General features: G+C 33.2%; 3 protein-coding genes across 8 annotated transcripts; all 3 read right to left on the reverse strand.

Annotated features, from left to right (window-relative positions):
* Window positions 1–2,843, reverse strand: LOC130446494 (probable isoaspartyl peptidase/L-asparaginase CG7860). Of its 3 annotated transcripts, none has more exons than XM_056782790.1 (7): window positions 2,424–2,843; window positions 1,971–2,168; window positions 1,177–1,294; window positions 872–1,055; window positions 525–699; window positions 230–361; window positions 1–172 (listed from the first exon to the last, which is right to left on the reverse strand). In XM_056782790.1, the coding sequence occupies exons 1-7, from the start codon at window positions 2,488–2,490 to the stop codon at window positions 30–32; spliced, it is 1,017 nt and encodes a 338-aa protein (XP_056638768.1). In that variant the 5' UTR covers window positions 2,491–2,843; the 3' UTR covers window positions 1–29. The 3 variants fall into 3 exon arrangements, with proteins under 3 accessions (XP_056638768.1, XP_056638767.1, XP_056638770.1); XM_056782789.1 differs by having other exon boundaries at window positions 23–172; window positions 2,705–2,817; XM_056782792.1 differs by having other exon boundaries at window positions 23–172; window positions 1,971–2,208; window positions 2,424–2,547.
* Window positions 2,844–4,212: 1,369 nt separating this feature from the next.
* Window positions 4,213–5,471, reverse strand: LOC130446833 (isoaspartyl peptidase/L-asparaginase-like). Its single transcript, XM_056783320.1, has 4 exons — window positions 5,294–5,471; window positions 5,108–5,225; window positions 4,533–4,686; window positions 4,213–4,398 (listed from the first exon to the last, which is right to left on the reverse strand). The coding sequence occupies exons 1-4, from the start codon at window positions 5,469–5,471 to the stop codon at window positions 4,213–4,215; spliced, it is 636 nt and encodes a 211-aa protein (XP_056639298.1).
* A 1,956-nt stretch (window positions 5,472–7,427) lies between these two features.
* LOC130446495 (cilia- and flagella-associated protein 410) lies at window positions 7,428–26,688 on the reverse strand. 4 transcript variants are annotated; one of them, XM_056782793.1, is made up of 9 exons: window positions 26,436–26,687; window positions 26,303–26,368; window positions 15,371–15,538; window positions 15,057–15,303; window positions 13,988–14,095; window positions 13,415–13,540; window positions 11,645–11,752; window positions 10,226–10,381; window positions 7,436–10,158 (listed from the first exon to the last, which is right to left on the reverse strand). In XM_056782793.1, exons 1-9 carry the CDS (start codon window positions 26,516–26,518, stop codon window positions 10,048–10,050), a joined length of 1,173 nt encoding a protein of 390 aa, XP_056638771.1. In that variant the 5' UTR covers window positions 26,519–26,687; the 3' UTR covers window positions 7,436–10,047. The 4 variants fall into 4 exon arrangements, with proteins under 4 accessions (XP_056638774.1, XP_056638772.1, XP_056638771.1 ...); XM_056782794.1 differs by lacking the exon at window positions 11,645–11,752 and having other exon boundaries at window positions 7,430–10,158; window positions 26,436–26,685; XM_056782795.1 differs by lacking the exon at window positions 13,988–14,095 and having other exon boundaries at window positions 26,436–26,688.
* Between the last annotated feature and the right edge of the window lie 22 nt (window positions 26,689–26,710).

Below are 26,710 nucleotides of genomic sequence, written 5' to 3' on the forward strand. Positions count from 1 at the left end.
TATAAAACAAAGTATGTATTACTCTATGTTTATAAACTTTTCAAACATTCTATTTCATGTTCGTCGTGATTGATACCATAATGTAATTCATTTCCTTTCCGATAAGCCCAACCCATTCTACGACTTGTAAAGTAAATTCCCGGATCGCCATTTTTAGACAAAGTAATCGCACCTAAATATTAATAGAGAAATAATAATGATATTTCAATTAAGGATATTACTGTTCAACCTGCAGTATTATTAAGACGTTTAGTCATATTCTCCAAAGTTTCTTTCGTCGCTGTTTGCGCTGATTTTCCTATTCCCATTTCTCTTATAATAGAAATCGCCAAACAATATTTAGCAATTGTTTCTCCGTGTCCTATAAACAAACTTATACTAGAACATAGACAAATAACCTGCATAGAGAAACAATCGCTTAAAAACGAAACGTTTTTTTAGCTGGCCATGAACTATCGAAATTATAAAAAGTTGTGGGTTCATTTTCGGTATAAAATTTGAAGGTTTTAAAATATTTCATTTACCAGTGGTCGAAACAGCTCCAAAATCATTATCAGCGTATGTACCACTACCTAACATACAAGTATCACTACTTCTCCCTACCATTTTACCATTAATCCCACCAGTAGAAGTCGCGGCGGCTAAATTACCATGACAATCTAACGCAACTGCACCTACCGTCCCAACATCTCCTGGGTTCTATAACAATAATTATTGTTGCTTTAAACTAGATTCAAAAGGTATTCAATAAATAATTTTATTTAATTCGCACATTATATGTTTTTGATTAAGTCAGGTTAGGTAGTGGCTACTAAGTCGATAAGCCGTGAATGTATGAAAAATTTGAGAAAAAATCGATTATTTTTCTGACCTTATGACCAATTTCAGTTAAATCGCCTCCTTTACGTTTGAATCGTTCAAGAGCGTCCTTAGCGGCTTTAGTAACCAAACTTCCCGGTGCTACAGTGGGAATCCCATGTTCTTCAGCTAATTTATTGGCCCCAGCCCCTGCAAAGAGGACGTGGGGAGTTTTTTCCATTACCAATCTAGCTAAACTGAAATATATACCAGATATGTTGAAAGTTCTAATTGTTTCAACAAATTTCGGTATTTCGAGAATATTTTCGATAAAGATCACAAGATGCTGATGAATATTTCTTTACAAATAAACTTTACCTGATTGGATGAGCTATATCTTTAACTACTGTAACTGCACCAGCACCTAGATTGGATCCCACCATAATACTTGCATCCATTTCAACTTCCCCGTCTAAATTCAAAACCGAACCATAACCTTCAAATTTTAAAAATTAACGTCCATAACGAGTGTAACAGTTGTCATAGAACTACAGAGTCCAAGAAGTGCGTTTCATTTATAACTATTTAAATTATACGAACGATTACGGACTGTTGGTATCAAGTGGAACGTACCCAATGTGTCAAAGAAATATTTATCAAAATGGGCATAATTACAGTAACATTATGGACAAAAATAGAAGAAAATGACTAGAAATGTCAAAAGAATATGTCAGGAACGTATAGAAAAGAGTAAACATTGACAGGAAACCGACAAGAATGACAATAAATGTCAAAAACCGACTAAAATGATAATAATTGTCAAAGAATAGTTATAAATGACAATAAACATCAAGGAATAGCAGAAAATGACAAACAGGTTAAGTAATCACAATAAAAAAAAGACAGAATATGCCAATAAAATAAAATAAACGTCTGAATATATCATATAATAAAAATAAATGACAAGCAACGCTGAGTTATTACAAAGAATGTCACTACATCACACAAATTGAAAAAAAAAGCATCCAAAATTTTAAATCATTTATTGAGCTTAATACCATCCTGTATACTGTATACTATAGGTTACGTTATCTTTGTTCTATTTTCAAATGCGAATAAGATAAATATGAAATGTCAATATCCCTCTCCTATTTGTTATAACAAGTTTTTACCTGCATTAAAATTTTCGTCATCTTCCATGTACCTAACGGCTGCTTCAACGGCGTCCAATGCGTTTCCACCATTTTGCAAAAATTTAAATCCGATATCAACCGACTTTTTAAGGCCGGCGATTTTATTTGCAACTCTCGATTCTGGTATATCTCCAGCACCGCCATGTATCAATAAAATAGGTTCCATTTTGTCACTAACTGTTTCAAACACAATTATATATTATCTATTTACTAGATCCTGTTTGAATAAAATAATTTTATGTAATCTGTACTTTTTGAACAAGTTGTTTGTACAAGTATTTTAATGTTTAGTCGAGATAAATCCGTTCATTTAAATGACTACCTACTACTACAGAAATATTTCGTTATAGACGGCCACACACGATAAATTATTAGTGGTATATCAACGAATATAATTAAATTAAAATAGATTGTATTTAAAAATGAACTTACCACAAAATGGTAGCGTTAAAATTCCTATGGTACTCATTATTAGAAACATTATTATCAAATTAATCATAAGAATTGCGATGATGTCTTACACAAACATATTTATATCATCAGTTTTGTTTTATCAATAATATTAATTAGTGGAAGTTTAACCTCAATTATATTTTGATTAAATAACGTTGATAGTGACTTTTGTTTGCCTACACGATGTATTTCTTGAATTAATTTACAAGAATTTCAATATTAAAATTTACAGTCTGGTTGTTTTAGGAAACATTACTCACATAATTTTTTTGTTACATAAAGTCGGAAATTTCCTGAACAAAAGTTTTGTTCCAAAAATATCATTTGAACTTTCTCTGACCAATATGACGTTAACGTAAATTTTCAGTTTTCTCTAAATTCTTCTTTTTCTTGTAATCATACAGTCTCCGCTTGGATGATTTCTCTTCTTCTTTTTCGAATAATAAAAATACATCTGTGTCCAGACCGTTTACTCAGCTATTTTGTATTGTATACGAATGACTATTTGTGTTAATATATACTACATAATAATCTTTGAATATTTATTGTTATTAATAATTAGTCATGATTTTGTTCAACTTATTTATTGACCATAACTATTTTGTGTCAAACTTTTTATGACCTAGTGGTTCATCTCACTGCAGCTGGCGCCGTCTAATGTTCATCAATCACTCGTATAGGAGTCCACACACTATATTATGTAACAAGGATCTTGTTTTTCCGATAGACAGGTTCGTACTCAGGATCAATTAAAACGAATTTTTTTTAATCTTAGTGCACCTTAATTTATGGTGAATAAAATTACACTATTAAACAACACAATTAGACGAAACTGGGTTATATTACAGCACTAACTACATGAACAATCGGACACGTTAAGCTCTCCAGGTTTGGCTCCATAATACATCTTTTTTCCTTTGGTATATGCCCACGGCATTCTATGACTGGTGAAAAATACACCAACGTTGCCACATTTAGATAAAACTACGGCACCTAGAATGGGCAAAAACTTGTTTTATCGATAGATTCCCGTAAATAAACTTAAGATAGTCCTTGAAAAGTGATGAGAGAGTGAGAGATAGTGATGAAAAAAATAAAAGTATTTATTTCGATCAGGATCAATATCATTATTAAACAGCGAATTATATTGGAAAAAAATATTTTTTGTGCTAACCTCCTCGTTAGGGTGGTTGGTTTTCGAATTTTTTTTGCATACAACAACAAATAAAACATGTCGGACAAAAATATACCAAAGAAACAGATATACAGATCAATATTAAAATAAAATAACAAAATACATCTAAAAAGTGGATTTATACAAGGAATAGACATTGTGAGCTGAGTGCGGCGATTTGGCAACGTCGCGAATCATATACAAAACGTGTATGGTACGCTATAGTGAGCAGACAACTTTTTATTAAACGATAAAATACGAATGACAAGTGACGTTTCCCAATTGGTACACGGTATATCGAATGTTTTGAATGTTTTCATTCTGATATTCAATAAATTTTAATGTATCCGCTTGTACGAAGCCACTTTTATTCATCAATCAAATAACAAAAATATTTTTTTTTAGGAAACTCACCGGCACGTTTACAAAATCGATCCTCGATTTCATTAACGCTATTTTGAACCGCTTGCTGAGGTGATTTTCCACACTGTAATTGACTCACTATATTATAAGCTAAACAAAGTTTAACTATAGATTCCCCGTGACCTTGAATCAACAATATATGGATAAAATTTTAATATTGCGCTAGTATTTTTAATTACCGGCTACAGATACTCCGCCTAATCTATCGTCAGCGTAAATAGCCGCTCCACATTTACTGCTATCGCTACTCCTACCGACCATTCTTCCCGTAAGTCCCCCTGAAGACGCACCTGTAGCTATGTGACCGCATCGATCCATAGCTACGGCTCCAACTGTATCGCATCGAGGTAAACGTTCCTAATTTATTAATAAAGATAAGCCGATTAACAATTGCATATGACCCTGTATATCTTAAGCCAGTCATAAATTCAGATTGTAATAATTAAAAAAAATTAAGATGACGCATAACATAGAAATGACAATCGCCTTACAGATTTTTTGACCATTTCCAATTCGATTTTAGCCCACTCTGTGATTAATTGACAATTCGGAACTCTAGGCATACCGCAATCATTCGCAAATCGATTCGCTCCTTCTCCAGCCAATAAAACATGCGGAGTTTTTTCCATAACCATTCGAGCAAGACTAAAAATAAATATATCGAATGATGCATTCGGTTCGTTTGAACAATCGTTTCCTTGAATCTGTCTATGAACACGCCAAGGGGGATCGATAATGAAAGAATATTTTGTTGTTAACAATCAAATTGATTACTAAAACTAAATATATCGAATACTATTTTATATCATCGAGTATTTTAAAAAAAATCGTTTCTTGTAATCCGTTTATAAATCATCGATCAAGTTAAATACTAAAAATAAATTTTATACCGAATGATTCATCGATTCTTTTGAAAAATCGTTTCATTGTATCTGTCTATAAGTACAACAAGACGGGTCGTTAAATAACAAATGAGTATTTTGGTGACAGCTAACACAAAGTTGAATAAACATTTATATGTATAAACAAAATTAATTATTTCTATTTTGTTCCAAATATTCAATACCTTATAGGATGTAACATTTCTTTAACTATAGTTACACCTCCTGTTGACAAATCATCTCCGGACATAATAGATGCATCCATTTCAATATCTCCCTCTTCATTTAAGGCCGATCCTCGACCTACAGAAACAGCAGTCTATATGTCTATTCTACAATCGTATAAAGAGAGCGTTAATAATAAGTTTTACCTGCGTTAAATACCTCGTCTTCTTCCATATAACAAATAGCAGCTTCTACTGCATCTAATGCACTGCCACCGCACTGAGTAAGAATGCGGTAACCTATATTACAAGCTTTTCTAACCCCTCGCGTTTTACAAGGAATCATTTCTTCGGGAACGTCTTCAGCTCCTCCATGTATAATCATTATTGGTTCCATTTCGTCGATTTTATTCCTATTTTTTAAATTAGACAAACAATTTTCCTCAACATGTTGAAAATATATTCAAATGAAATTGTCAAAATGACATTTCTATTAACCAGGTTATGTATAAGATTTATTTCTGTGTACTGTAATGTTGGTAGCACTGAAAATAGTCAAGTAAGAGATGTGTAATCATTGTAGATCATTATTAAACAAGAAAAATTTATCAAGCAGAAAATAATATTCAATCACCACTAATGGTACCAGAATATCGATGAGATATAAGAAGATAAATAAATTTCTTTATTTTTATTGGTTATACCTATACAGAAATATTAGAATTAATTTGTTTAGTTTTTATGTAACAAATATTACTTTAGATTCTTGCTAAAAAAGCGTAGTTGCCGGCTTTATTTCTTTAAATAACTAATTTTGATGAGAATTTTGTTATATAAATAAAGCACATGGTTTTAATTATATTTATATTTAATAATCCGAACCAAATCAAAGACTTTGTCGATAGCGATTTATTTGATTATGAGATTATAAATTTCTACATTTCTATTTATTTGTATTAGGCATATACATTGACATTAGAATTAATTTGCCTACTTTTTATGTAACAAATTTTATTCTCGAAACTTGTTAATAATTGCGTATTTGATATATTCTATAGTCACAATTATATATTATATAAACAATAACATATCTTTTCAATCATATTTTCTATTAGAATTCACTATACGAGTCAAAATTACATTGAATATTAATCTAGAAGAAAAGTCTCGTAATTCTAGAAATCTGTATATCTATGGCAACATCACAATCTTCTTTTATTAGTTTGAGTATGTTTTTGTTAGGTTAGATTATTGTTATAACATTTATTTGCGAGACTCATTTAAAACCATCTTACGAGACGCGTTTAGTTTAGTTCCCAACTACTGATAATTGTGGGCATAATTATTTATAATCTCACCAATTATATTATAAAATTAATTAGAAACAAGTATTATAAGCTGTGAATATTGTGTGGATCATCCATTTTTAATCTGTGTGATATGTTTTTCTTTGACAGATATGCTGCGTACATATGCAATAAAATGAACCTTTCTACGGGTACGTATTTTCAAGCTGTTGTATTTTTATTTGAATTAGTGCATCAAAACAGGGCCGTATTTAGCATTTTGGCTCTTCTAGATCCATTTTTTTTCCGCCCCCTAGTCTGGTTAAAGTTACTTCCCTAGAAATCATTATTAAACAATTATATAGAGACGTCAATTTTTTAAACATCACTCCAAGATGTAATTTTATCATTGCGAGTTTTTCGGGGAATTCATTTAGTTCTGACCTTAATAAAATGCCGTCTTAAAACACTTTTTGTGTATTAAATATCTTGATCCAAATTACAAAGCACAATACGAGGGTTGCTACTTAAGTTTTATGATAAACAAAAACAAATATTCATAATTGGATATGATTTTATTGTTTTTCAAAATGTTCTCCATATAAATGAATGCATTTTTGCACGCTTTTGAACAAATTGTCGATTTGAGGTACCTCCAAAACATAATTTTTTGAGTATCAGTAAACAATTCAAATAGTACCAGTACACGTTTTGAGTATGTTCACTATTAAAAATGTCAAACTGTATGATGGTTCTGCCATCTCAAAACTTAAGTAGCAACCTCTATATTTCGAGAACTTTAAATGTTAACAATATTACTATCATAATTTTTAATTTCTGTCAACCTTAACAACATATTGGTCATTTTGACCTTCGGGGTTAATTACCACCACACTGGGCCTACTATTGGGTAATCTAGCCCTGGATGAAAACCAAACATTTTCAGATAAATTCTTAATATTTCGAACTACTTCGGTCTATATCAAAATAATTAATTTTGATGTTTTTTCTTGTTGCTCATATTTTGAAATGGGAGAGGGATGAATAAAATTCTGTGGCACAAAATTACTATTTTATTTGTTTATACAAAAAATAATTAAATCATTAACTTGAAATATAAAGAAATTACAATTAAATTGATGAAATTATAAAAAGAAATGTTAACGACTAGATTAATTATTATAAAAAGGTGTAAACATTATATTTAAATAGAAAAAAAATTCATATTTGAATGGAATAAAATTCTATATACAAATATAATCGACTACCAAAGAGTTTCAACCAATTTTTGGCAAGAAGTCAATAACAACTATTCACAACAAATATAAACGTAAATATATTTAAATATCCAACCTCAATTGTATTAATAACATAATATATAGGAATAATTTTAATAAAAAAAGTAATAAAACAACTTTCCCAATGAAAAGCAGGCTACTCGTAACATTTTTCCTCAATTTATTCAAAATTTTGTGCAGTGCAGTTTGAGTTGAATCTATTTTAACATCCGATTGAAGAAGAATAAGGATTTTCTGCATTAATCAAGTCCCAAATTATTTATTAATCATATTTATCCTTTTACCGTATCTGTAAAGTTCATCAATTTGATCGTAATTGGTTCACCAATAATTGGACTGATTAGGAATCTTGGAAAAAGATAATAACTGATCAAATTAGCAATAAACATAAGGGAAATGGAACATAGAGGGAAAAAAAATGAAAGAAAACAAATTTGAATAACATAAATAATGAAATAGATGAATTAATACAATTAAATGAGATTAAATGAGTAAATGAAGGATCCAGGAACGTCTTTAGAGGAATTGAGGTGAAAGACGATGGAAGAAGGAAATATAGACATTGATTAGTATATTGAGCAGGAAACTTGGAAAAAGGTGAGGACCAATGAGGATGGAGCACCCGTAGAAGAAACAACATTAGTAGACATTAATAAACCGTAAAACAATTATCCTCAACATTTTTTCATTATAGAAAACTGTGGTATGATTGAAATTTTTGACCCTTCGATACTATGTAAATTTTTTTTCTTTTCCATTTAGGAAATCAAGTCAAAAACTGTTATATTTGACTATAACATCCACTTCGAATACAGATCTATTATTGTCAATAGAGGCAAATCTATTGTTACTTTGAAAATAGATAAATACTCAAAAAATGGCAATTTTCTACAGTAATCGTACACTGTGAAAACCCCAACACTATTTCTTTTTCATAACCTTGTTTTCCAGCTGCTTTTCAACGGTATCCCTGTAATAAATTCTTGTGAATCCCATTCATAACTAAACTGCAAAGTTATTTTTTAGGCCGAAACCCACTAGCAACGCGCCACGCCACGCCACGCCTCCAATATGTGTGCATGTGTACTCTACACATGACGTGGCGTGGGGTGGCGTGCTACTAGTGGGTTTCGACATTTAATTTTATTAATTAATAGACAATAAGTAACAGTGATGAACAATTGGACCACAAGAAAAGTAACAGTACGTCACAGCATTCCTATACTATCCTGAAAAGTTTGTTTTTTTTTAAATTAATTGCCCGTTTCGATAACTGTGCGTACAATATTTTCAGTCGATTAATATTGATTGGTTAAAATGTCATTGGGTATACAATGTGTGTCTAAAAAGCTTCGTGAATGTTGAAAATGTAATTTCATTCAAATGCTCTTGTTTTTTTTTTAAATAAATTTAAAAAGGTACTCGAGCATCAGTCAAATTTAATGAATTTTCAAATTCCAAACATGTTAACAACTTGTCAATACATAAAATACTAGTAACTTTCAAAAATATAGTACTTACAAAATAGTGAATTCATTCGGTATTAATCAACATACACCAATGAATAAATTATAGTCTGTCCTTTTATAAATGGCATCTGGAAATCAGACCGTAAGGATTTTAACATAGATAAAACTAGTAAAAAATGATAGGACACAGATTTCCCATATCAAGGGTCAATAAAGATATTCTGTGAGGTTAAAATGCATCTTTCTGGTATACAAATGGTTCGAATCTAGCATAAGAAGCTGTATTGGGTATTTTTGAACCAAAATCCATACTACCGGGAAGAGAAATCACCATTTTTGAGACAGAATCGTTAGCCATGAACATGTATCCTGGAATGTTTGAATAAATTCCCTAGTATTGGAGTGTAAAAAGCACTGGATATCCTAATGTGACTACTAGGGTGTACTAGGCAATGAAGTAGCAGAAAACTTTGTCAACGACTCTATATTTTGGACTAGAACCCTACACTGTGGCTCGAAAGCCTTGAAAGGATCAGGTGGAGTCTTACTGCAACCTGCGAAGGACTAATCGGCTCAAAACTGTAATCAATCGATTACTTTTCCTGGTATCGTTCCACAAAGTCACATGGGACAATTTTGTAAAAGTTTTAACTCACTAGTTGGAACCAATTGATATTTTATGATGATTTAGAAATAAAAAATTTTAGCGCAGGTTTGAGTTTGAAAAAAAGGACAGACTTCAGTGTATTCGTACAACGAGTAACTCATTGTTTCGGATAAACAGAAAGTTACCAACAACACAACAACCGGCCATTATTAAATAAAAATATGAGAAAATCAGACCCATTTTATTAAAGCTGTTCGTTAATATTTTGCGCGACTCTGTTATTATCTAATAATTTTTTTTGTCAATCGGCCATTTCGTCCATGCGACATCTCACCGCCATTTCGACAACTTCCAGACTCGGATAATCCAATTCTTTGACTAAACACAAAACGGCCGAGAGTATATTGGAATTCTGCGAAAAAGAAAAATTAGACTTTCTAAATTAATGACCAATTACAAAAATCAATTTTCGAACTTACCCTCGTAACCGGTCTCCTAGTATAATGAGATCGGTGTGCTGCAGGACACGTGTACCTTTCTTTAGGTCGTTCTGGTCTTTCGGAAGGTACGTGGGTTACGCAATATTCGCTACCGGAATGGTAACCGTATTTATCGCCATTACCATTGGAGTATTCCTAGTACAAAAATTTTAACAATTTATATTCGAAATATTCGAAAGCGAACAGGGAAAAAAATGACAATTGTGTCTAGGAGGAGCTTCGACATCAACACAGGATTAAAACCAGGACTAAACTATTCAATATGCAATAGAACCAGTTTAAAATATTCGGAGACAAATTAGGAAGGAAGAAAGAAGAAGAATTGTGGTTAAGAGTTTATTTTAACAAACAGAAGTGAGTAAATAAATTCCAAACTACTCGTATTTGGCGAGATATTATAGTTTTCGGTACGAAATTTCATTATTTATGTCCCAGATATAAGATTTTCATCCTTTGTGGGGTATGAGTTTATTTTTATGCTCCCGATACACAATTTCTGTCCTCTACAGGTTGTAGATTCATTCAGATGACCCTGATATAGCATTTATTCCCTCTGTACGTTAATTTAGATGGCCCCAAAACAGTATTAACTTCCTTTAAAGGGCTAGGATTGATTCAGATGACCCTGATATAGGATTTATTTCCTCTACAGGGCGTGAGTTGTTTAGAATGGCCCCGATATAGCATTTATTCCCTCTGTAGGTTGATTTAGATGGCCCCAATACAGTATTAATTTCCTTTAAAGGGCTAGGATTAATTTGGATGTCCCTGATATAGGATTTATATCCTCTGCAGGGCGTGAGTTGTTTAGAATGGTCCCGATATAGCATTTATTCCCTCTGTAGGTTGATTTAGATGGCCCCAATACAGTATTAACTTCCTTTAAAGGGCTAGGATTGATTCAGATGACCCTGATATAGGATTTATTTCCTCTGCAGGGCGTGAATTGTTTATAATGGCCCTGATATAGCATTTATTCCCTCTGTAGGTTGATTTAGATGGCCCCAATATAGTATTAATGTCCTTTAAAAGGCTAGGATTGATTTGGATGTCCCTGATATAGGATTTTTTTCCTCTGCAGGGCGTGAATTGTTTATAATGGCCCTGATATAGCATTTATTCCCTCTGTAGGTTGATTTAGATGAACAATTAGGTGACATAGAATACAAGGAGAACGCCAGATGTTGGATAAACGAATTAATGATTGATATAGAGCAAACAGGTACAAGAAACATGGGTGGACCAAATAAAATATGGCGTGTGGACGTAATAGAAGACTAGAAAGAGGTAGAAATACGTCGAGGATTGGAATTTGTAGTCAAAGGATAGGAAAATGAGGAAGGAAACAAATTCATTTAACCAAAAAACTTGTTTTTCTATTCAAGTTTTTAAACCCACCTTAATACAACTTGCAGACTGACTGTTAACTAACTTAGTTTCGCGAAAGTTCGTCGAAACTTCGATTGTATCCGCTTCGTATGACGATGTATTAGTAGGCGATGATTTCTGTTAAATAATTAACAAAATGGTAAATGGCACATTAAAGCAGGAAATAAATGAGACGATAAATTAAATATGGTATAGAATTAGGTGAAAAGATATTTCCATTAATCACCGAATCGTTTTATACTTAATTTCAATATTGAAACGACGCTATGTTCAATTGGTTAGGTTCTTCTTCTACTTTCCGAAACTTATCTGTCTTTTACCTATACGACTGTGCAGTTATTGCATGTTCTGGATATGTTTTAAAGAACTTCCAGTATTACAAATTCGTATTTGGTGTAATTGAATGAATTTTTTTGATTTTATTTCGGTCAAATGAGTTTAATTACAACCAATCACGATTTTTTTTAATTTTTCCGGTAGATTTGGTTCAAAATTGCAATTCACTCGGTCTATAAGGGCAAAAATTGGATTTTGTAGCTCTAATTGGTCGAGAATTAAGTTTTATTGGTTAAGTTTCACATAAAAGTCACTTTTCGAAGTCTAATTGGATGAAATTTTACTTAGTTAGGTTAAAAATTGAAATTTACTCGGTCTAAAAGGTCAAAAATTAGGTTTTATTGGTTAATTTCTACCTAAAAGCCACTTTTCCTGGTCTATTTGGTTACAAACTGATTTTTTACATTTGTTTTGGTGAAAAATTGATTTTTTTTTTGGCTAATTTTCACCAAAAATTTGAATTTTCTGATTAAATTTCTATCAAAAATTGGTTTTTCAAATCAGAAATTGATTTTTGGAATCAAAAATCGATTCTATTGGTTATTTTTTACCTGGAATTAGCTATTCCTAGAATAATTCAGTCAAAAATATTTTGTTTTCTATCCAATCCTATCAAAAATTAGGGTTTTCAGGTTATTTTTCCCGAGATGGACTTTTTTTTGTTTAATTTGGTCAAAAATCATCTTTTCCCTCTTCGATTACATCATTAACGAATTTTACAAGTTATATTAGAAGAAAATCGGCTTTTCCAATTTTAAATTTTATCAAAAACTGCATTTTGAGTTAGTTTTCCTTAAATTTTGGCTTTTGAGTTAAATTTGGTCAAAAATTGGCAATTATCGGTAAATTTTTCACTAAAATTTATTTTTCCTTGTCTATTTTGATCAAAAATAGGATTTTCTGAAATCAATTTAATCAAAAACTGGATTTTTTGGATTATATTGTCAAATATCGATTATCGAATTAAATTTGTTTGGTAAATTAGCTTTTTCAATTCACCCTAATAAAAAAAATGAATTACTTAAGTTTAACTTGGTGAAAATTGATTTTTTTAATTTTAATTTGGTCACAAATTGACTTTTCCAAGTTTAATATCCTCAAAAATTGAGTAAACTGCACTTGAATCTGTCAAATCTTGACTTCTTTCCATCTGTCAAATTTTTACACTCTGTGTTGCGTTTATAGCCAATCTGATTATGTCTAGAAAATTCTTCGATCACCATAAATAATCGTTAACTACATAGTTGCATAGGCAGATACTAAGTTACCGAGAAAAAAGAGGAAGAGCCAATATAACCTAATTCCTAATTAAATTAAAATAACCCTGTTAAGAAATAAGATTAACAACTAAATGTACCGAAAATAACTCTAGAACCAATAAAAAAATATGAAGCAAGCACAAATTACAGATATAAATGAAATTCACATTCCATTAAAACTTACTTCGTAATATTGTTGCCTTGGAGGAGGAGGAGGAGATTCCCTATCATAGGGCACTGATCTCCTATCAACATATTCTTGTTCTGGTGAATACGTTCTCCTCGAAACTTCTTGTTTCCGTGGTGAAGACTACATAAAAATATTATTAAAAATAGATAGAATCTTGCGTAGATTCTATTCTACGACATTGAAATTATGAATTGTTTTGTTATCAAATTGGGGTTCCTCTAATAAGACATGAGGCAAAAGATGATACAAACCAAAGATTGTAAAGAATATTTCAAAATCCAAAAACAAACTTGATACTTAATAAAAACACAGTCAAGTTTCAATTCACATTAATACTAAGCCAGTAAATTCATAAAACCGTACAACAGAATTTAATGTATACAACCAATTTATAAAAATAAAGTTTTTAAAGTAATTTTGTTATTACTCCATTGTCCAGAATAAACTATTGTTGCACTGTTACATTTATGTAAGGAAGGAATCTGTTAAAGTCATAGCATTACCAAGTTATTTAAATAATTAATAATGATCATTGTGAATAAATAATGTTATTAATATGATTCTTACCGTCCTAGGAGGAGAATAACCTCGACTTTCTTCAGAGGCATCTTCACAAGGATACATTTCTTCGCTCCCTTCAACATCCTCATAATCTGATGGTTGTTGGACTCTACTCTAGATGGATTGTTAATGGTTAGAATGTCACTTGGTAGTTATTTTATGCTCGCATTAGAATGTGTCGTGAAAAACGTTTAATTTTAGTTTGGGAATTGTGTTTATAGTATGATAAGTAATGACTATTTATATTCTCAAGTACATTGTTTAATATAAGTTGATTTTGGCATAAAATGGAAAAAGATTTATTTTAAAACTGTTGAATTTCACTTATAAAAAGAAGTCAAGTAAAAAACAAGAAAACAATTTAAAATGTAGTCGCACTCGACTAGGTAAATATATGAACAGAAACCTTAATTTACATGAAAAATAAGATAAGAAAAATATCAATAATTTCATTTATTTAATAATTTGATCTTCATTAATTCTTGACAATTCTCATAATTGCTTTATGAAATGAAAAATATGATTTCTAAATAAAAGTTATAACCAGTTAATTTTGCAAATTCTCCATCGATTGTTTGCGTTTGTTGTAGCTTTTCTTGAAGATACTAAATCTAAATCTTCACAAAGTATAACTTTATCGTTATTTAAGAAAGAAATTTTATATATATAATCACATTTTAATGGGTTTGATTAATTTTTACCTAATTATGTCCAAAATTTCGGCACATCTATAGTTATATACCAATTAAATTACAAAAAACCCGAGCTCGTTACATGCTTTCCGTAATGAGATATCGCCGTTACAACAAAACGCTAGTAATAGCTAATATTTTTGTATACACAGTTCTTCAATGACTATAAATAAGAGAAAAATACCAGTTTTTGAATGCTAAAATACTAACCTCTACAACAATGACAGTAGTGACATGTGACGTTAGACAACAAAAGTGCGTTCAACAAAGAAATATTAACAATCGATCATAGATCTGTCTTACATAAAGTGCGTTCGTAATTCTATTTTTCGACGACGTTGCCTATTAGTCAAATTTAAGAGTGTAGCGGAAAAAATATTTACCTCATCTCTTCTCCGCGGACTTATCTGTGTTGGACTCCCTTCATTTTCCGAATATCGATCTCTCGACGAGGATCTCTGTATAGGCATCGTCGTCTGTACATATTCTTCTTCGCTCTCATCCTGACTATCCTCGGGATGAGATAGAATTTTACCGCTTCGTTGCGCATCCCTATTTTCCTCCGGCGTTATTTGGACGTTGTCCAATTTTTGTAGCTGCGGTAGTGCCCGTATAACTGCCAATCGGTATCTTCAAAATAACGATATACGAAAAAAAAATTGTTAATCCACACCTCCCGCGATTATCCTAGACTCACCCATCAATAGTCGCGCACGGATTTTCACCCAACCATAAATTCTTCAAGTTGGGTAGGCACTGCAGGTACATAACTTGATTAACATCTCTGATGTCATTTTGACGTATATACAATTCCTCCAATCGTTGGCAAAATTGAAAATCCGCTAGAGTATTGATCTTATTAATACTGTAACAAAATAAATTCCCAATTGCGAACAACAAGTACAGCAAGATCCCTCCAATCCGAACGCCCCACCGCTCGCTTTTTCACTTGGTGTTAGACAAGGCGAAATCGATTTATCGAAGAATCGATCCTTCGATAAATCGATTGCGCCATGTTTCTCATATTTGACAGATAAGAGATTTTGCTACGAATCGATGCTCCAAGTTGCGATTCGAATCGATTTAAGATCGATGTCGAGTAGGTATCGGAATTGATTCAAAGTTTCACGATATTTTTAGTTTTATTTCATGAAATAAACTTATCGACTACAAATATTTTATTACCAAATAAACTATTGAATAAATACGGAAATTTAATTTTGTATTGCATCATTTGTATACGAAAAAAAATATGAAAAAAGCGTAGGTATACCTTCGAGATAAATAAATTTTCGTCCTTGGTATATAGTTGCACGCTAACCATGTAGGGTGTACACTACCGCCCACTTATATATACCAGTGAGTAATTTTTTTCGCTGGAAATGTTTTAATGTGGAGTTTAGATTTCGTAGACACTATTTTTTATATATTGACATCGTGGGCACGGGCAAATTTATGTCTGAGATGTCGGATGGGGCCCTTGTGCCGCGTGTGAACGACCGTCTGCCATACCTCGGGAACGGATTATACGAGGTGCGACCCAGAAGTACCTCGTCCAACAGAGAAAACACAGAAATTTTGTTTTAGCTCCATACCGATCGATTTTTTCAAGTCAGGGAACAAAAAATATTCCGAGGGAGTTTTATCTATCGAATAAGTAGCGATTCAAACGTCGATTCGTCAAGTTAGGCCATTGCAATACCGGATGTGTGAGCTGGTGCAATGTCTTGTTGAAACAACGCCAAATGCGGTCGTTTTTGCTCGATTTCTTCGCTTAAACGTTGCAATAACACTCGGCGTTGATAGTTTTTTCTTTTTCGAGAAAATTATCCCACGCGCAATCCCAAAAAACCGACGCCATGATGGAACGGTGTTTGTCTTCTCTAAAACCGGTTCTCTCTTTCGAGTCCATTGTTTTGACTGTACTTTTGTTTCGGGAATGGAGTAATGGACCCACGTTTCATCCACGGTCATGAAACGGCTTTATTTCTGTGAAAAATTGCCAAACATTCGCTGAAATTTACTGAAAACGTTCACTATTAATGGCTGCCAAAAAAATACTACGCAACGTGGCACCTTGTTGAAAAAACTGTTAAAATACTCAGTTTCAGTCGATTTAGTTCCACTGAAACCGAAAAAAAGAAACAGGAAAAGCAAATTAGGGTACATACGAGAAAATTCATTGTTTACCCCACGACCGCCATTTTGACGTAGATCAATTGTTTTCGTAGATTGCCTAATACAAAGTAGTATTTGATCCGCGGCGTACACAACATTTTTTACACGACACATAAGATCCAAAACTTTTCCAATTACTCTTCATCGTTGATGTTTTCATTTTCATCATCATTCATCGTTATTCGTTAATTTAGACAAAACTTCGGATAAAACAAATAATTTCAGAAAATTAAAAATTTGACGTTATGCAAAATCATCGAAGTGAAACTGTCAGCTGTCGACATTGAAGTGGGTAGAGTCACTCCAGAGCGTTCCGAAAGTGTTTTGCAGTACGGAACTGTCAACTGTCACTACATGGAACACTCAAAACGCAACTTTCGGTATGTAAACGAATACAGAACGATGATGTTGTGTGGTGCTTTGGGAATCGAATTTGTAATGGGTGGATCAAATGTAAAAAATGAACCATAAAGGAATAAAATGTTAAGGAATAACAAGAAATTGAAAATATGGATACAAGAGGCTCCAAAATCTTTCTACGAGGCTAAAAAGAAAAAGAAAACTAACAGAATTTAGCGAAGTGAAACTGTCAACTGTCAACTGTTAAAGTTGTCTACTCCAGAGCGTCCCGGAAGTGTTTTGCAGTACGGAACTGTCAACTGTCACTACATGGAACACTCATAACGCAACTTTCGGTATGTAAACGAATACAAAACGATGATGTTGTGTGGTGCTTTGGGAATCGAATTTGTAATGGGTGGATCAAATGTAAAAAATGAACCATAAAGGAATAAAATGTTAAGGAATAACAAGAAATTGAAAATATGGATACAAGAGGCTCTAAAATCTTTCTACGAGGCTAAAAAGAAAAAGAGAACTAACAGAATTTAGCGAAGTGAAACTGTCAACTGTCAACTGTTAAAGTTGTCTACTCCAGAGCGTCCCGGAAGTGTTTTGCAGTACGGAACTGTCAACTGTCACTACACGGAACACTCAAAACGCAACTTTCAATATGTAAACGAATACAGAACGATGATGTTGTGTGGTGCTTTGGGAATCGAATTTGTAATGGGTGAATCAAATGTAGAAAATGAACCATAAATGAATAAAATGTTAAGGAATAACAAGAAATTGAAAATATGGATACAAGAGGCTCCAAAATCTTTCTACGAGGCTAAAAAGAAAAAGAAAACTAACAGAATTTAGCGAAGTGAAACTGTCAACTGTCAACTGCTAAAGTTGTCTACTCCAGAGCGTTCAGAAAGTGTTTTGCAGTACGGAACTGTCACTACACGGAACACTCAAAACGCAACTTTCAATATGTAAACGAATACAGAACGATGGTGTTGTGTGGTGCTTTGGGAATCGAATTTGTAATGGGTGAATCAAATGTAGAAAATGAACCATAAAGGAATAAAATGTTAAGGAATAACAAGAAATTGAAAATATGGATACAAGAGGCTCCAAAATCTTTCTACGAGGCTAAAAAGAAAAAGAAAACTAACAGAATTTAGCGAAGTGAAACTGTCAACTGTCAACTGCTAAAGTTGTCTACTCCAGAGCGTTCAGAAAGTGTTTTGCAGTACGGAACTGTCAACTGTCACTACATGGAACACTCATAACGCAACTTTCGGTATGTAAACGAATACAAAACGATGATGTTGTGTGGTGCTTTGGGAATCGAATTTGTAATGGGTGGATCAAATGTAGAAAATGAACCATAAAGGAATAAAATGTTAAGGAATAACAAGAAATTGAAAATATGGATACAAGAGGCTCCAAAATCTTTCTACGAGGCTAAAAAGAAAACTAACAGAATTTAGCGAAGTGAAACTGTCAACTGTCAACTGTTAAAGTTGTCTACTCCAGAGCGTCCCGGAAGTGTTTTGCAGTACGGAACTGTCAACTGTCACTACACGGAACACTCAAAACGCAACTTTCGGTATGTAAACGAATACAAAACGATGATGTTGTGTGGTGCTTTGGGAATCGAATTTGTAATGGGTGAATCAAATGTAGAAAATGAACCATAAATGAATAAAATGTTAAGGAATAACAAGAAATTGAAAATATGGATACAAGAGGCTCCAAAATCTTTCTACGAGGCTAAAAAGAAAAAGAAAACTAACAGAATTTAGCGAAGTGAAACTGTCAACTGTCAACTGCTAAAGTTGTCTACTCCAGAGCGTTCAGAAAGTGTTTTGCAGTACGGAACTGTCAACTGTCACTACACGGAACACTCAAAACGCAACTTTCAATATGTAAACGAATACAGAACGATGGTGTTGTGTGGTGCTTTGGGAATCGAATTTGTAATGGGTGAATCAAATGTAGAAAATGAACCATAAAGGAATAAAATGTTAAGGAATAACAAGAAATTGAAAATATGGATACAAGAGGCTCCAAAATCTTTCTACGAGGCTAAAAAGAAAAAGAAAACTAACAGAATTTAGCGAAGTGAAACTGTCAACTGTCAACTGCTAAAGTTGTCTACTCCAGAGCGTTCAGAAAGTGTTTTGCAGTACGGAACTGTCAACTGTCACTACATGGAACACTCATAACGCAACTTTCGGTATGTAAACGAATACAAAACGATGATGTTGTGTGGTGCTTTGGGAATCGAATTTGTAATGGGTGGATCAAATGTAGAAAATGAACCATAAAGGAATAAAATGTTAAGGAATAACAAGAAATTGAAAATATGGATACAAGAGGCTCCAAAATCTTTCTACGAGGCTAAAAAGAAAACTAACAGAATTTAGCGAAGTGAAACTGTCAACTGTCAACTGTTAAAGTTGTCTACTCCAGAGCGTCCCGGAAGTGTTTTGCAGTACGGAACTGTCAACTGTCACTACACGGAACACTCAAAACGCAACTTTCGGTATGTAAACGAATACAAAACGATGATGTTGTGTGGTGCTTTGGGAATCGAATTTGTAATGGGTGAATCAAATGTAGAAAATGAACCATAAATGAATAAAATGTTAAGGAATAACAAGAAATTGAAAATATGGATACAAGAGGCTCCAAAATCTTTCTACGAGGCTAAAAAGAAAAAGAAAACTAACAGAATTTAGCGAAGTGAAACTGTCAACTGTCAACTGCTAAAGTTGTCTACTCCAGAGCGTTCAGAAAGTGTTTTGCAGTACGGAACTGTCAACTGTCACTACACGGAACACTCAAAACGCAACTTTCAATATGTAAACGAATACAGAACGATGGTGTTGTGTGGTGCTTTGGGAATCGAATTTGTAATGGGTGAATCAAATGTAGAAAATGAACCATAAAGGAATAAAATGTTAAGGAATAACAAGAAATTGAAAATATGGATACAAGAGGCTCCAAAATCTTTCTACGAGGCTAAAAAGAAAAAGAAAACTAACAGAATTTAGCGAAGTGAAACTGTCAACTGTCAACTGCTAAAGTTGTCTACTCCAGAGCGTTCAGAAAGTGTTTTGCAGTACGGAACTGTCAACTGTCACTACACGGAACACTCAAAACGCAACTTTCAATATGTAAACGAATACAGAACGATGGTGTTGTGTGGTGCTTTGGGAATCGAATTTGTAATGGGTGAATCAAATGTAGAAAATGAACCATAAAGGAATAAAATGTTAAGGAATAACAAGAAATTGAAAATATGGATACAAGAGGCTCCAAAATCTTTCTACGAGGCTAAAAAGAAAAAGAAAACTAACAGAATTTAGCGAAGTGAAACTGTCAACTGTCAACTGTTAAAGTTGTCTACTCCAGAGCGTCCCGGAAGTGTTTTGCAGTACGGAACTGTCAACTGTCACTACACGGAACACTCAAAACGCAACTTTCAATATGTAAACGAATACAGAACGAACAACAAAATATATCGCAGTTGTTTATTTTTACTTTACTGTATTAAAAACATTGTGATCGAATAATAAATTGTTGGTTGTTTATTTATTAATTATCATATCATTATCTCGAATTTGATAAACAACCAACAATTTATTATTTGATCACAATATTTTTAATACAGTAAAGTAAAAATAAACAGCCCTGATATATTTTGTAGGTTATGTCATCACGAACGTTTTGTTTCAATAAATATTCATAATAAAATTCAAGACGTAGGTTGGAGTGCGTTCCAAGGTTAATGCTATTTAATAAAGTCGTACCTGCATTTCCTTTATTAGGCAAGGCCATTTTTATAGACAGTTGTACTTATTTTTCACAGTTGTGTCGTTGAAGATGATCCAACTAATATAAACAACGAGTAAATAGATTGAGTGGCGAAAGAAATTTTAAATATTCAATGGATAGGTGCTGAACGATAACGGACAACTTATAGTTCAGTCAAAATTTCGGAAAATCGAGATACCCAGCTGTAAAGTCGTTTAAACAAATTCCTAATCTCAAATTTTGTTTAATATTTCGTAACCGGTTCAAAAACGAGAACAACAAAAGGTCAGTGGCCTTGATTTTGGAGCCTACGGACAAGTTGGTTGTTAAGTCAAAGGATTTTTTAGATTTTTCACTAAGATTGCAGCTTACGCGCTATAAAAATGACACCAAACCGATAAAAATAAAACAAATCGACTGCCCTTCATCTGCGCAAGCTTGTATTGCATCATGTTAAGTCTATATTCGATTAAAGCAATAACTTGGACGGTTTTTCGTACCTACATTATCCATTTGAGAACTATCATTAATATAAGGGAAATAAATCGTTTTTAAAGTTCGACAAACCATAGACAAACCCACTGGTCTGCGACCCGATTAACTCGATCACAATTTCCGATAGCAATGCTTTATTTTTGCGTAACCGTGTATATTTCTAGCGCGAATTTCAGAAATAATGATAATCTCATTTCAAGTAGTTCGTTTGTACCGGATCTCATATGAGTACGATATCGGTAACAGTAAAAAACCAGTTGGTTGGCTGTTCATTTCGAAATAATTGCTAGTTCAATGGTAACGGATATAATTGTTATTAATAGCGCAATAATCTTTTACTCTTGTACCATGTTGATTTTCAAAATATTCGCATCGATTTCTTTGTTAATTATGCGATGTAAAGTTCAATAAACTTCGTAGTTGATTTATGAATACCAGTTTGTGGCACTGTTTACATGGGACAGACGTCCTAATATTTAGAAAATAGATGAAAAGGTCATCGAATCAATTTTCTATCAAAATATATCTAAAATCGAGACGATTTGTTAAGAAAAACATATAAAAAGATCTAAGGAATAGAAAGTCCAAAAATTTTTTCAATATTTCTGTTTAAAAGATGAAAAAATTGTCGAGAATACTGATACCCATTTAAAAATGACCGCCGTGGGGTAAACAAATGTTGTAATCTTCTGTGTGCGGATTTATTTGCTTATTTAGTTTTTAGACCTCATTATTTTCCCTTTTATTTCGAAATGGCGTTACTACTTAAAGCACTTCGAAATATCGTCCCATGCAATTGGTTACAAATCCAACTTGAAACTATCTAAAAGCACTTGAGCTTTTAAATGCTTCCATTTGTGTCTGGGCACAGAAATTATTTGGTAATGCCGAGTATCCATATTGGAAATTGGGATCAACTCCACATAAAACTATAAGTTTGCACATGCCACTGAGTTTTTACCTTTTTGCCTTGAAAAATACTTAACCTTGTTTTTTTTTAACTTGGACAGCTAAAGGAAAGCTAAAACTGGTACGAGAAAATCGATTGTTTACCCCACGGCCGCCATTTTGACGTAGACCACCTGTTTTCCTTAGATTGCCTGGTAAAATAATGCTCGAAATTACCGAAAAAACAAACAAGATGAGTACGTTTACCCCACGGCGGCCATTTTGACGTATATCACCTGTTTTCCTTAGATTGCCTAATAAAATAATGGTCGACATTACCGAAAAAACAAACGAGATGAGCACGTTTATCCCACGGCGGCCATTTTGACGTAGATCACCTATTTTCCTTAGATTGCCTAATAAAATAATGCTCGACATTAGCGAAAAAACAAACGAGATGAATACGTTTATCCCACGGCGGCCATTTTGACGTATATCACCTGTTTTCCTTAGATTGCCTAATAAAATAATGGTCGACATTAAAGAAAAAGAAAAAACAAGATGAGCACGTTTACCCCACGGCGGCCATTTTGACGTATATCGCCTGTTTTCCTTAGATTGCCTAATAAAATAATGCTCGACATTAGCGAAAAAACAAACGAGATGAGTACGTTTATCCCACGGCGGCCATTTTGACGTATATCACCTGTTTTCCTTAGATTGCCTAATAAAATAATGGTCGACGTTACCGAAAAAACAAACGAGATGAGCACGTTTACCCTACGGCGGCCATTTTGACGTATATCACCTGTTTTCCTTAGATTGCCTAATAAAATAATGCTCGACATTAGCGAAAAAACAAACAAGATAAGTACGTTTACCCCACGGCGGCCATTTTGACGTATATCACCTGTTTTCCTTAGATTGCCTAATAAAATAATGCTCGACATTAGCGAAAAAACAAACAAGATAAGTACGTTTACCCCACGGCGGCCATTTTGACGTAGATCACCTGTTTTCCTTAGATTGCCTAATAAAATAATGGTCGACATTACCGAAAAAGAAAAAACAAGATGAGCACGTTTACCCCACGGCGGCCATTTTGACGTAGATCACCTGTTTTCCTTAGATTGCCTAATAAAATAATGGTCGACATTACCGAAAAAGAAAAAACAAGATGAGCACGTTTACCCCACGGCGGCCATTTTGACGTAGATCACCTGTTTTCCTTAGATTGCCTGGTAAAATAATGCTCGAAATTACCGAAAAAACAAACAAGATGAGTACGTTTACCCCACGGCGGCCATTTTGACGTATATCACCTGTTTTCCTTAGATTGCCTAATAAAATAATGGTCGACATTACCGAAAAAGAAAAAACAAGATGAGCACGTTTACCTCACGGCGGCCATTTTGACGTAGATCACCTGTTTTCCTTAGATTGCCTGGTAAAATAATGCTCGAAATTACCGAAAAAACAAACAAGATGAGTACGTTTACCCCACGGCGGCCATTTTGACGTAGATCACCTGTTTTCCTTAGATTGCCTAATAAAATAATGGTCGACATTACCGAAAAAGAAAAAACAAGATGAGCACGTTTACCCCACGGCGGCCATTTTGACGTAGATCACCTGTTTTCCTTAGATTGCCTGGTAAAATAATGCTCGAAATTACCGAAAAAACAAACAAGATGAGTACGTTTACCCCACGGCGGCCATTTTGACGTAGATCACCTGTTTTCCTTAGATTGCCTAATAAAATAATGGTCGACATTACCGAAAAAGAAAAAACAAGATGAGCACGTTTACCTCACGGCGGCCATTTTGACGTAGATCACCTGTTTTCCTTAGATTGCCTGGTAAAATAATGCTCGAAATTACCGAAAAAACAAACAAGATGAGTACGTTTACCCCACGGCGGCCATTTTGACGTATATCACCTGTTTTCCTTAGATTGCCTAATAAAATAATGGTCGACATTACCGAAAAAGAAAAAACAAGATGAGCACGTTTACCCCACGGCGGCCATTTTGACGTAGATCACCTGTTTTCCTTAGATTGCCTAATAAAATAATGGTCGACATTACCGAAAAAGAAAAAACAAGATGAGCACGTTTACCCCACGGCGGCCATTTTGACGTAGATCACCTGTTTTCCTTAGATTGCCTAATAAAATAATGGTCGACATTACCGAAAAAGAAAAAACAAGATGAGCACGTTTACCTCACGGCGGCCATTTTGACGTAGATCACCTGTTTTCCTTAGATTGCCTGGTAAAATAATGCTCGAAATTACCGAAAAAACAAACAAGATGAGTACGTTTACCCCACGGCGGCCATTTTGACGTATATCACCTGTTTTCCTTAGATTGCCTAATAAAATAATGGTCGACATTACCGAAAAAGAAAAAACAAGATGAGCACGTTTACCTCACGGCGGCCATTTTGACGTAGATCACCTGTTTTCCTTAGATTGCCTGGTAAAATAATGCTCGAAATTACCGAAAAAACAAACAAGATGAGTACGTTTACCCCACGGCGGCCATTTTGACGTATATCACCTGTTTTCCTTAGATGGCCTAATAAAATAATGGTCGACATTACCGAAAAAGAAAAAACAAGATGAGCACGTTTACCCCACGGCGGCCATTTTGACGTAGATCACCTGTTTTCCTTAGATTGCCTGGTAAAATAATGCTCGAAATTACCGAAAAAACAAACAAGATGAGTACGTTTACCCCACGGCGGCCATTTTGACGTATATCACCTGTTTTCCTTAGATTGCCTAATAAAATAATGGTCGACATTACTGAAAAAGAAAAAACAAGATGAGCACGTTTACCCCACGGCGGCCATTTTGACGTAGATCACCTGTTTTCCTTAGATTGCCTGGTAAAATAATGCTCGAAATTACCGAAAAAACAAACAAGATGAGTACGTTTACCCCACGACGGCCATTTTGACGTAGTTCAGCTAAATGTCGAGGGAATCTTTTTAAGAAAATTTATGGCTTTACCACTTCTCTAAGTTTCCCTTTTTGGATCTTAAATCATGATTTTTTTAATGGTTTTTTATGAAACCACTTTTTTGGGTAATTAAAAATAGAAAATAAAAGTTCCAGATGCGTGTATGTGGCAACAAATGATCATCAACTTAACTATCGGTGATTAATTCGCAGTTTACATACACACTGTTAATTTACTTCCATTTAATTAACTAAATATTTTAACAATCCGTTTAACGCGCTTCAACGAATATTTAGTTCATACGAAAGTAATACTTATTAGAAATTCTGAGTCGAACCCGCAAGCTTCAAGAAAACTTAATTAATACAAACAAAAAAATACAAAAACAGAAGCTAAAGTTAGTATAAACTTGATACACCTCGTATATAATATACTTCCCTGTATACATATAAACCGATACCTTTTATATTCCCACTAGGACGACAATGGTGATTATGATTTACTGTTTGAAATTTTGTTGGCTATATTTCTTTTCCCAGAATTAATTATAAAGATGAATGCTTTGGAAGTAAATTAAACTTCTTTTGTATACATGAAATTATATTTCTTTGAATTCCCACCACTGTACTTTGCTTTAAAGCTATTCAAAACGAAAATAATGCCTTATTTTCTCTATAACAAATCCCAATCAAAAGCTAAATTTCCATTAACTCTTCTAACATATGAACATTTTATATTTCTCCCAATTTTACATTAATTTTTCTATTTTAATCTACAAATATTAAATTGATAAATAACTTTGATATTATCTTTATAACATTAACTAAATAATTTCATTATTGTTGGAACCAAATTGGCCAAGACTAATCGTGGTACTACAAGAAAAAGTAAGTCACTTCGATATTCTGTCATGTTTATGTAATTGTAATATTTCAAGATGAAACTTACCTCAAAGAAAGAACTTCTACACACGGCATTCTTCTCAATAAAGACACATCTTCTAATTCACTACCCCTATAAAATTAAACAACAATCCTCAGTAGTCGTGTTGATGACACTTATTTTTTTATAAACCACTCACCAACAATTTAATCGTTTTATTTTTCCCAAATCTGATATTTTTGTTCTGGCAATAACCATTTCTTCTGTTAACTTCTTCGCCATTTTAAAATAATTATTTAATACACAGAAAAATTATAGTAAAAACTTTTCAACGTACAAATTTTAACATTTTTAGTTTCTTACTATATTAACGACGCATACCACATTAGAGTTAAAAACAAACTGATTGATTTGATTGATGCATCAATGTTCACACACAAAAATAAACAAACTGTCATATGAACCTCAACATTC

Source organism: Diorhabda sublineata, chromosome 7 (assembly GCF_026230105.1).
Source record: "Diorhabda sublineata isolate icDioSubl1.1 chromosome 7, icDioSubl1.1, whole genome shotgun sequence".
Taxonomy (NCBI): domain Eukaryota; kingdom Metazoa; phylum Arthropoda; class Insecta; order Coleoptera; family Chrysomelidae; genus Diorhabda; species Diorhabda sublineata.

Excerpts from the sequence above, each read along its gene's own strand:
- LOC130446494 (XM_056782790.1), bottom strand. The coding sequence starts at position 2,490 with ATGATTAATTTGATAATAATGTTTCTAATAATGAGTACCATAGGAATT. Across the intron at positions 1,056-1,176 it reads GATATAGCTCATCCAATCAG|TTTAGCTAGATTGGTAATGG; the intron begins GTAAAGTTTATT and ends TATATATTTCAG. Across the intron at positions 362-524 it reads TGGAGCTGTTTCGACCACTG|GACACGGAGAAACAATTGCT; the intron begins GTAAATGAAATA and ends GTTTGTTTATAG.
- LOC130446833 (XM_056783320.1), bottom strand. The coding sequence starts at position 5,471 with ATGATTATACATGGAGGAGCTGAAGACGTTCCCGAAGAAATGATTCCT. Across the intron at positions 4,687-5,107 it reads GAAATGTTACATCCTATAAG|TCTTGCTCGAATGGTTATGG; the intron begins GTATTGAATATT and ends ATTTATTTTTAG. Across the intron at positions 4,399-4,532 it reads TGGAAATGGTCAAAAAATCT|GAACGTTTACCTCGATGCGA; the intron begins GTAAGGCGATTG and ends TTAATAAATTAG.
- LOC130446495 (XM_056782793.1), bottom strand. The coding sequence starts at position 26,518 with ATGGCGAAGAAGTTAACAGAAGAAATGGTTATTGCCAGAACAAAAATA. Across the intron at positions 26,369-26,435 it reads ATAAAACGATTAAATTGTTG|GGGTAGTGAATTAGAAGATG; the intron begins GTGAGTGGTTTA and ends TTAATTTTATAG. Across the intron at positions 11,753-13,414 it reads CAAGGCAACAATATTACGAA|AAATCATCGCCTACTAATAC; the intron begins GTAAGTTTTAAT and ends ATTATTTAACAG.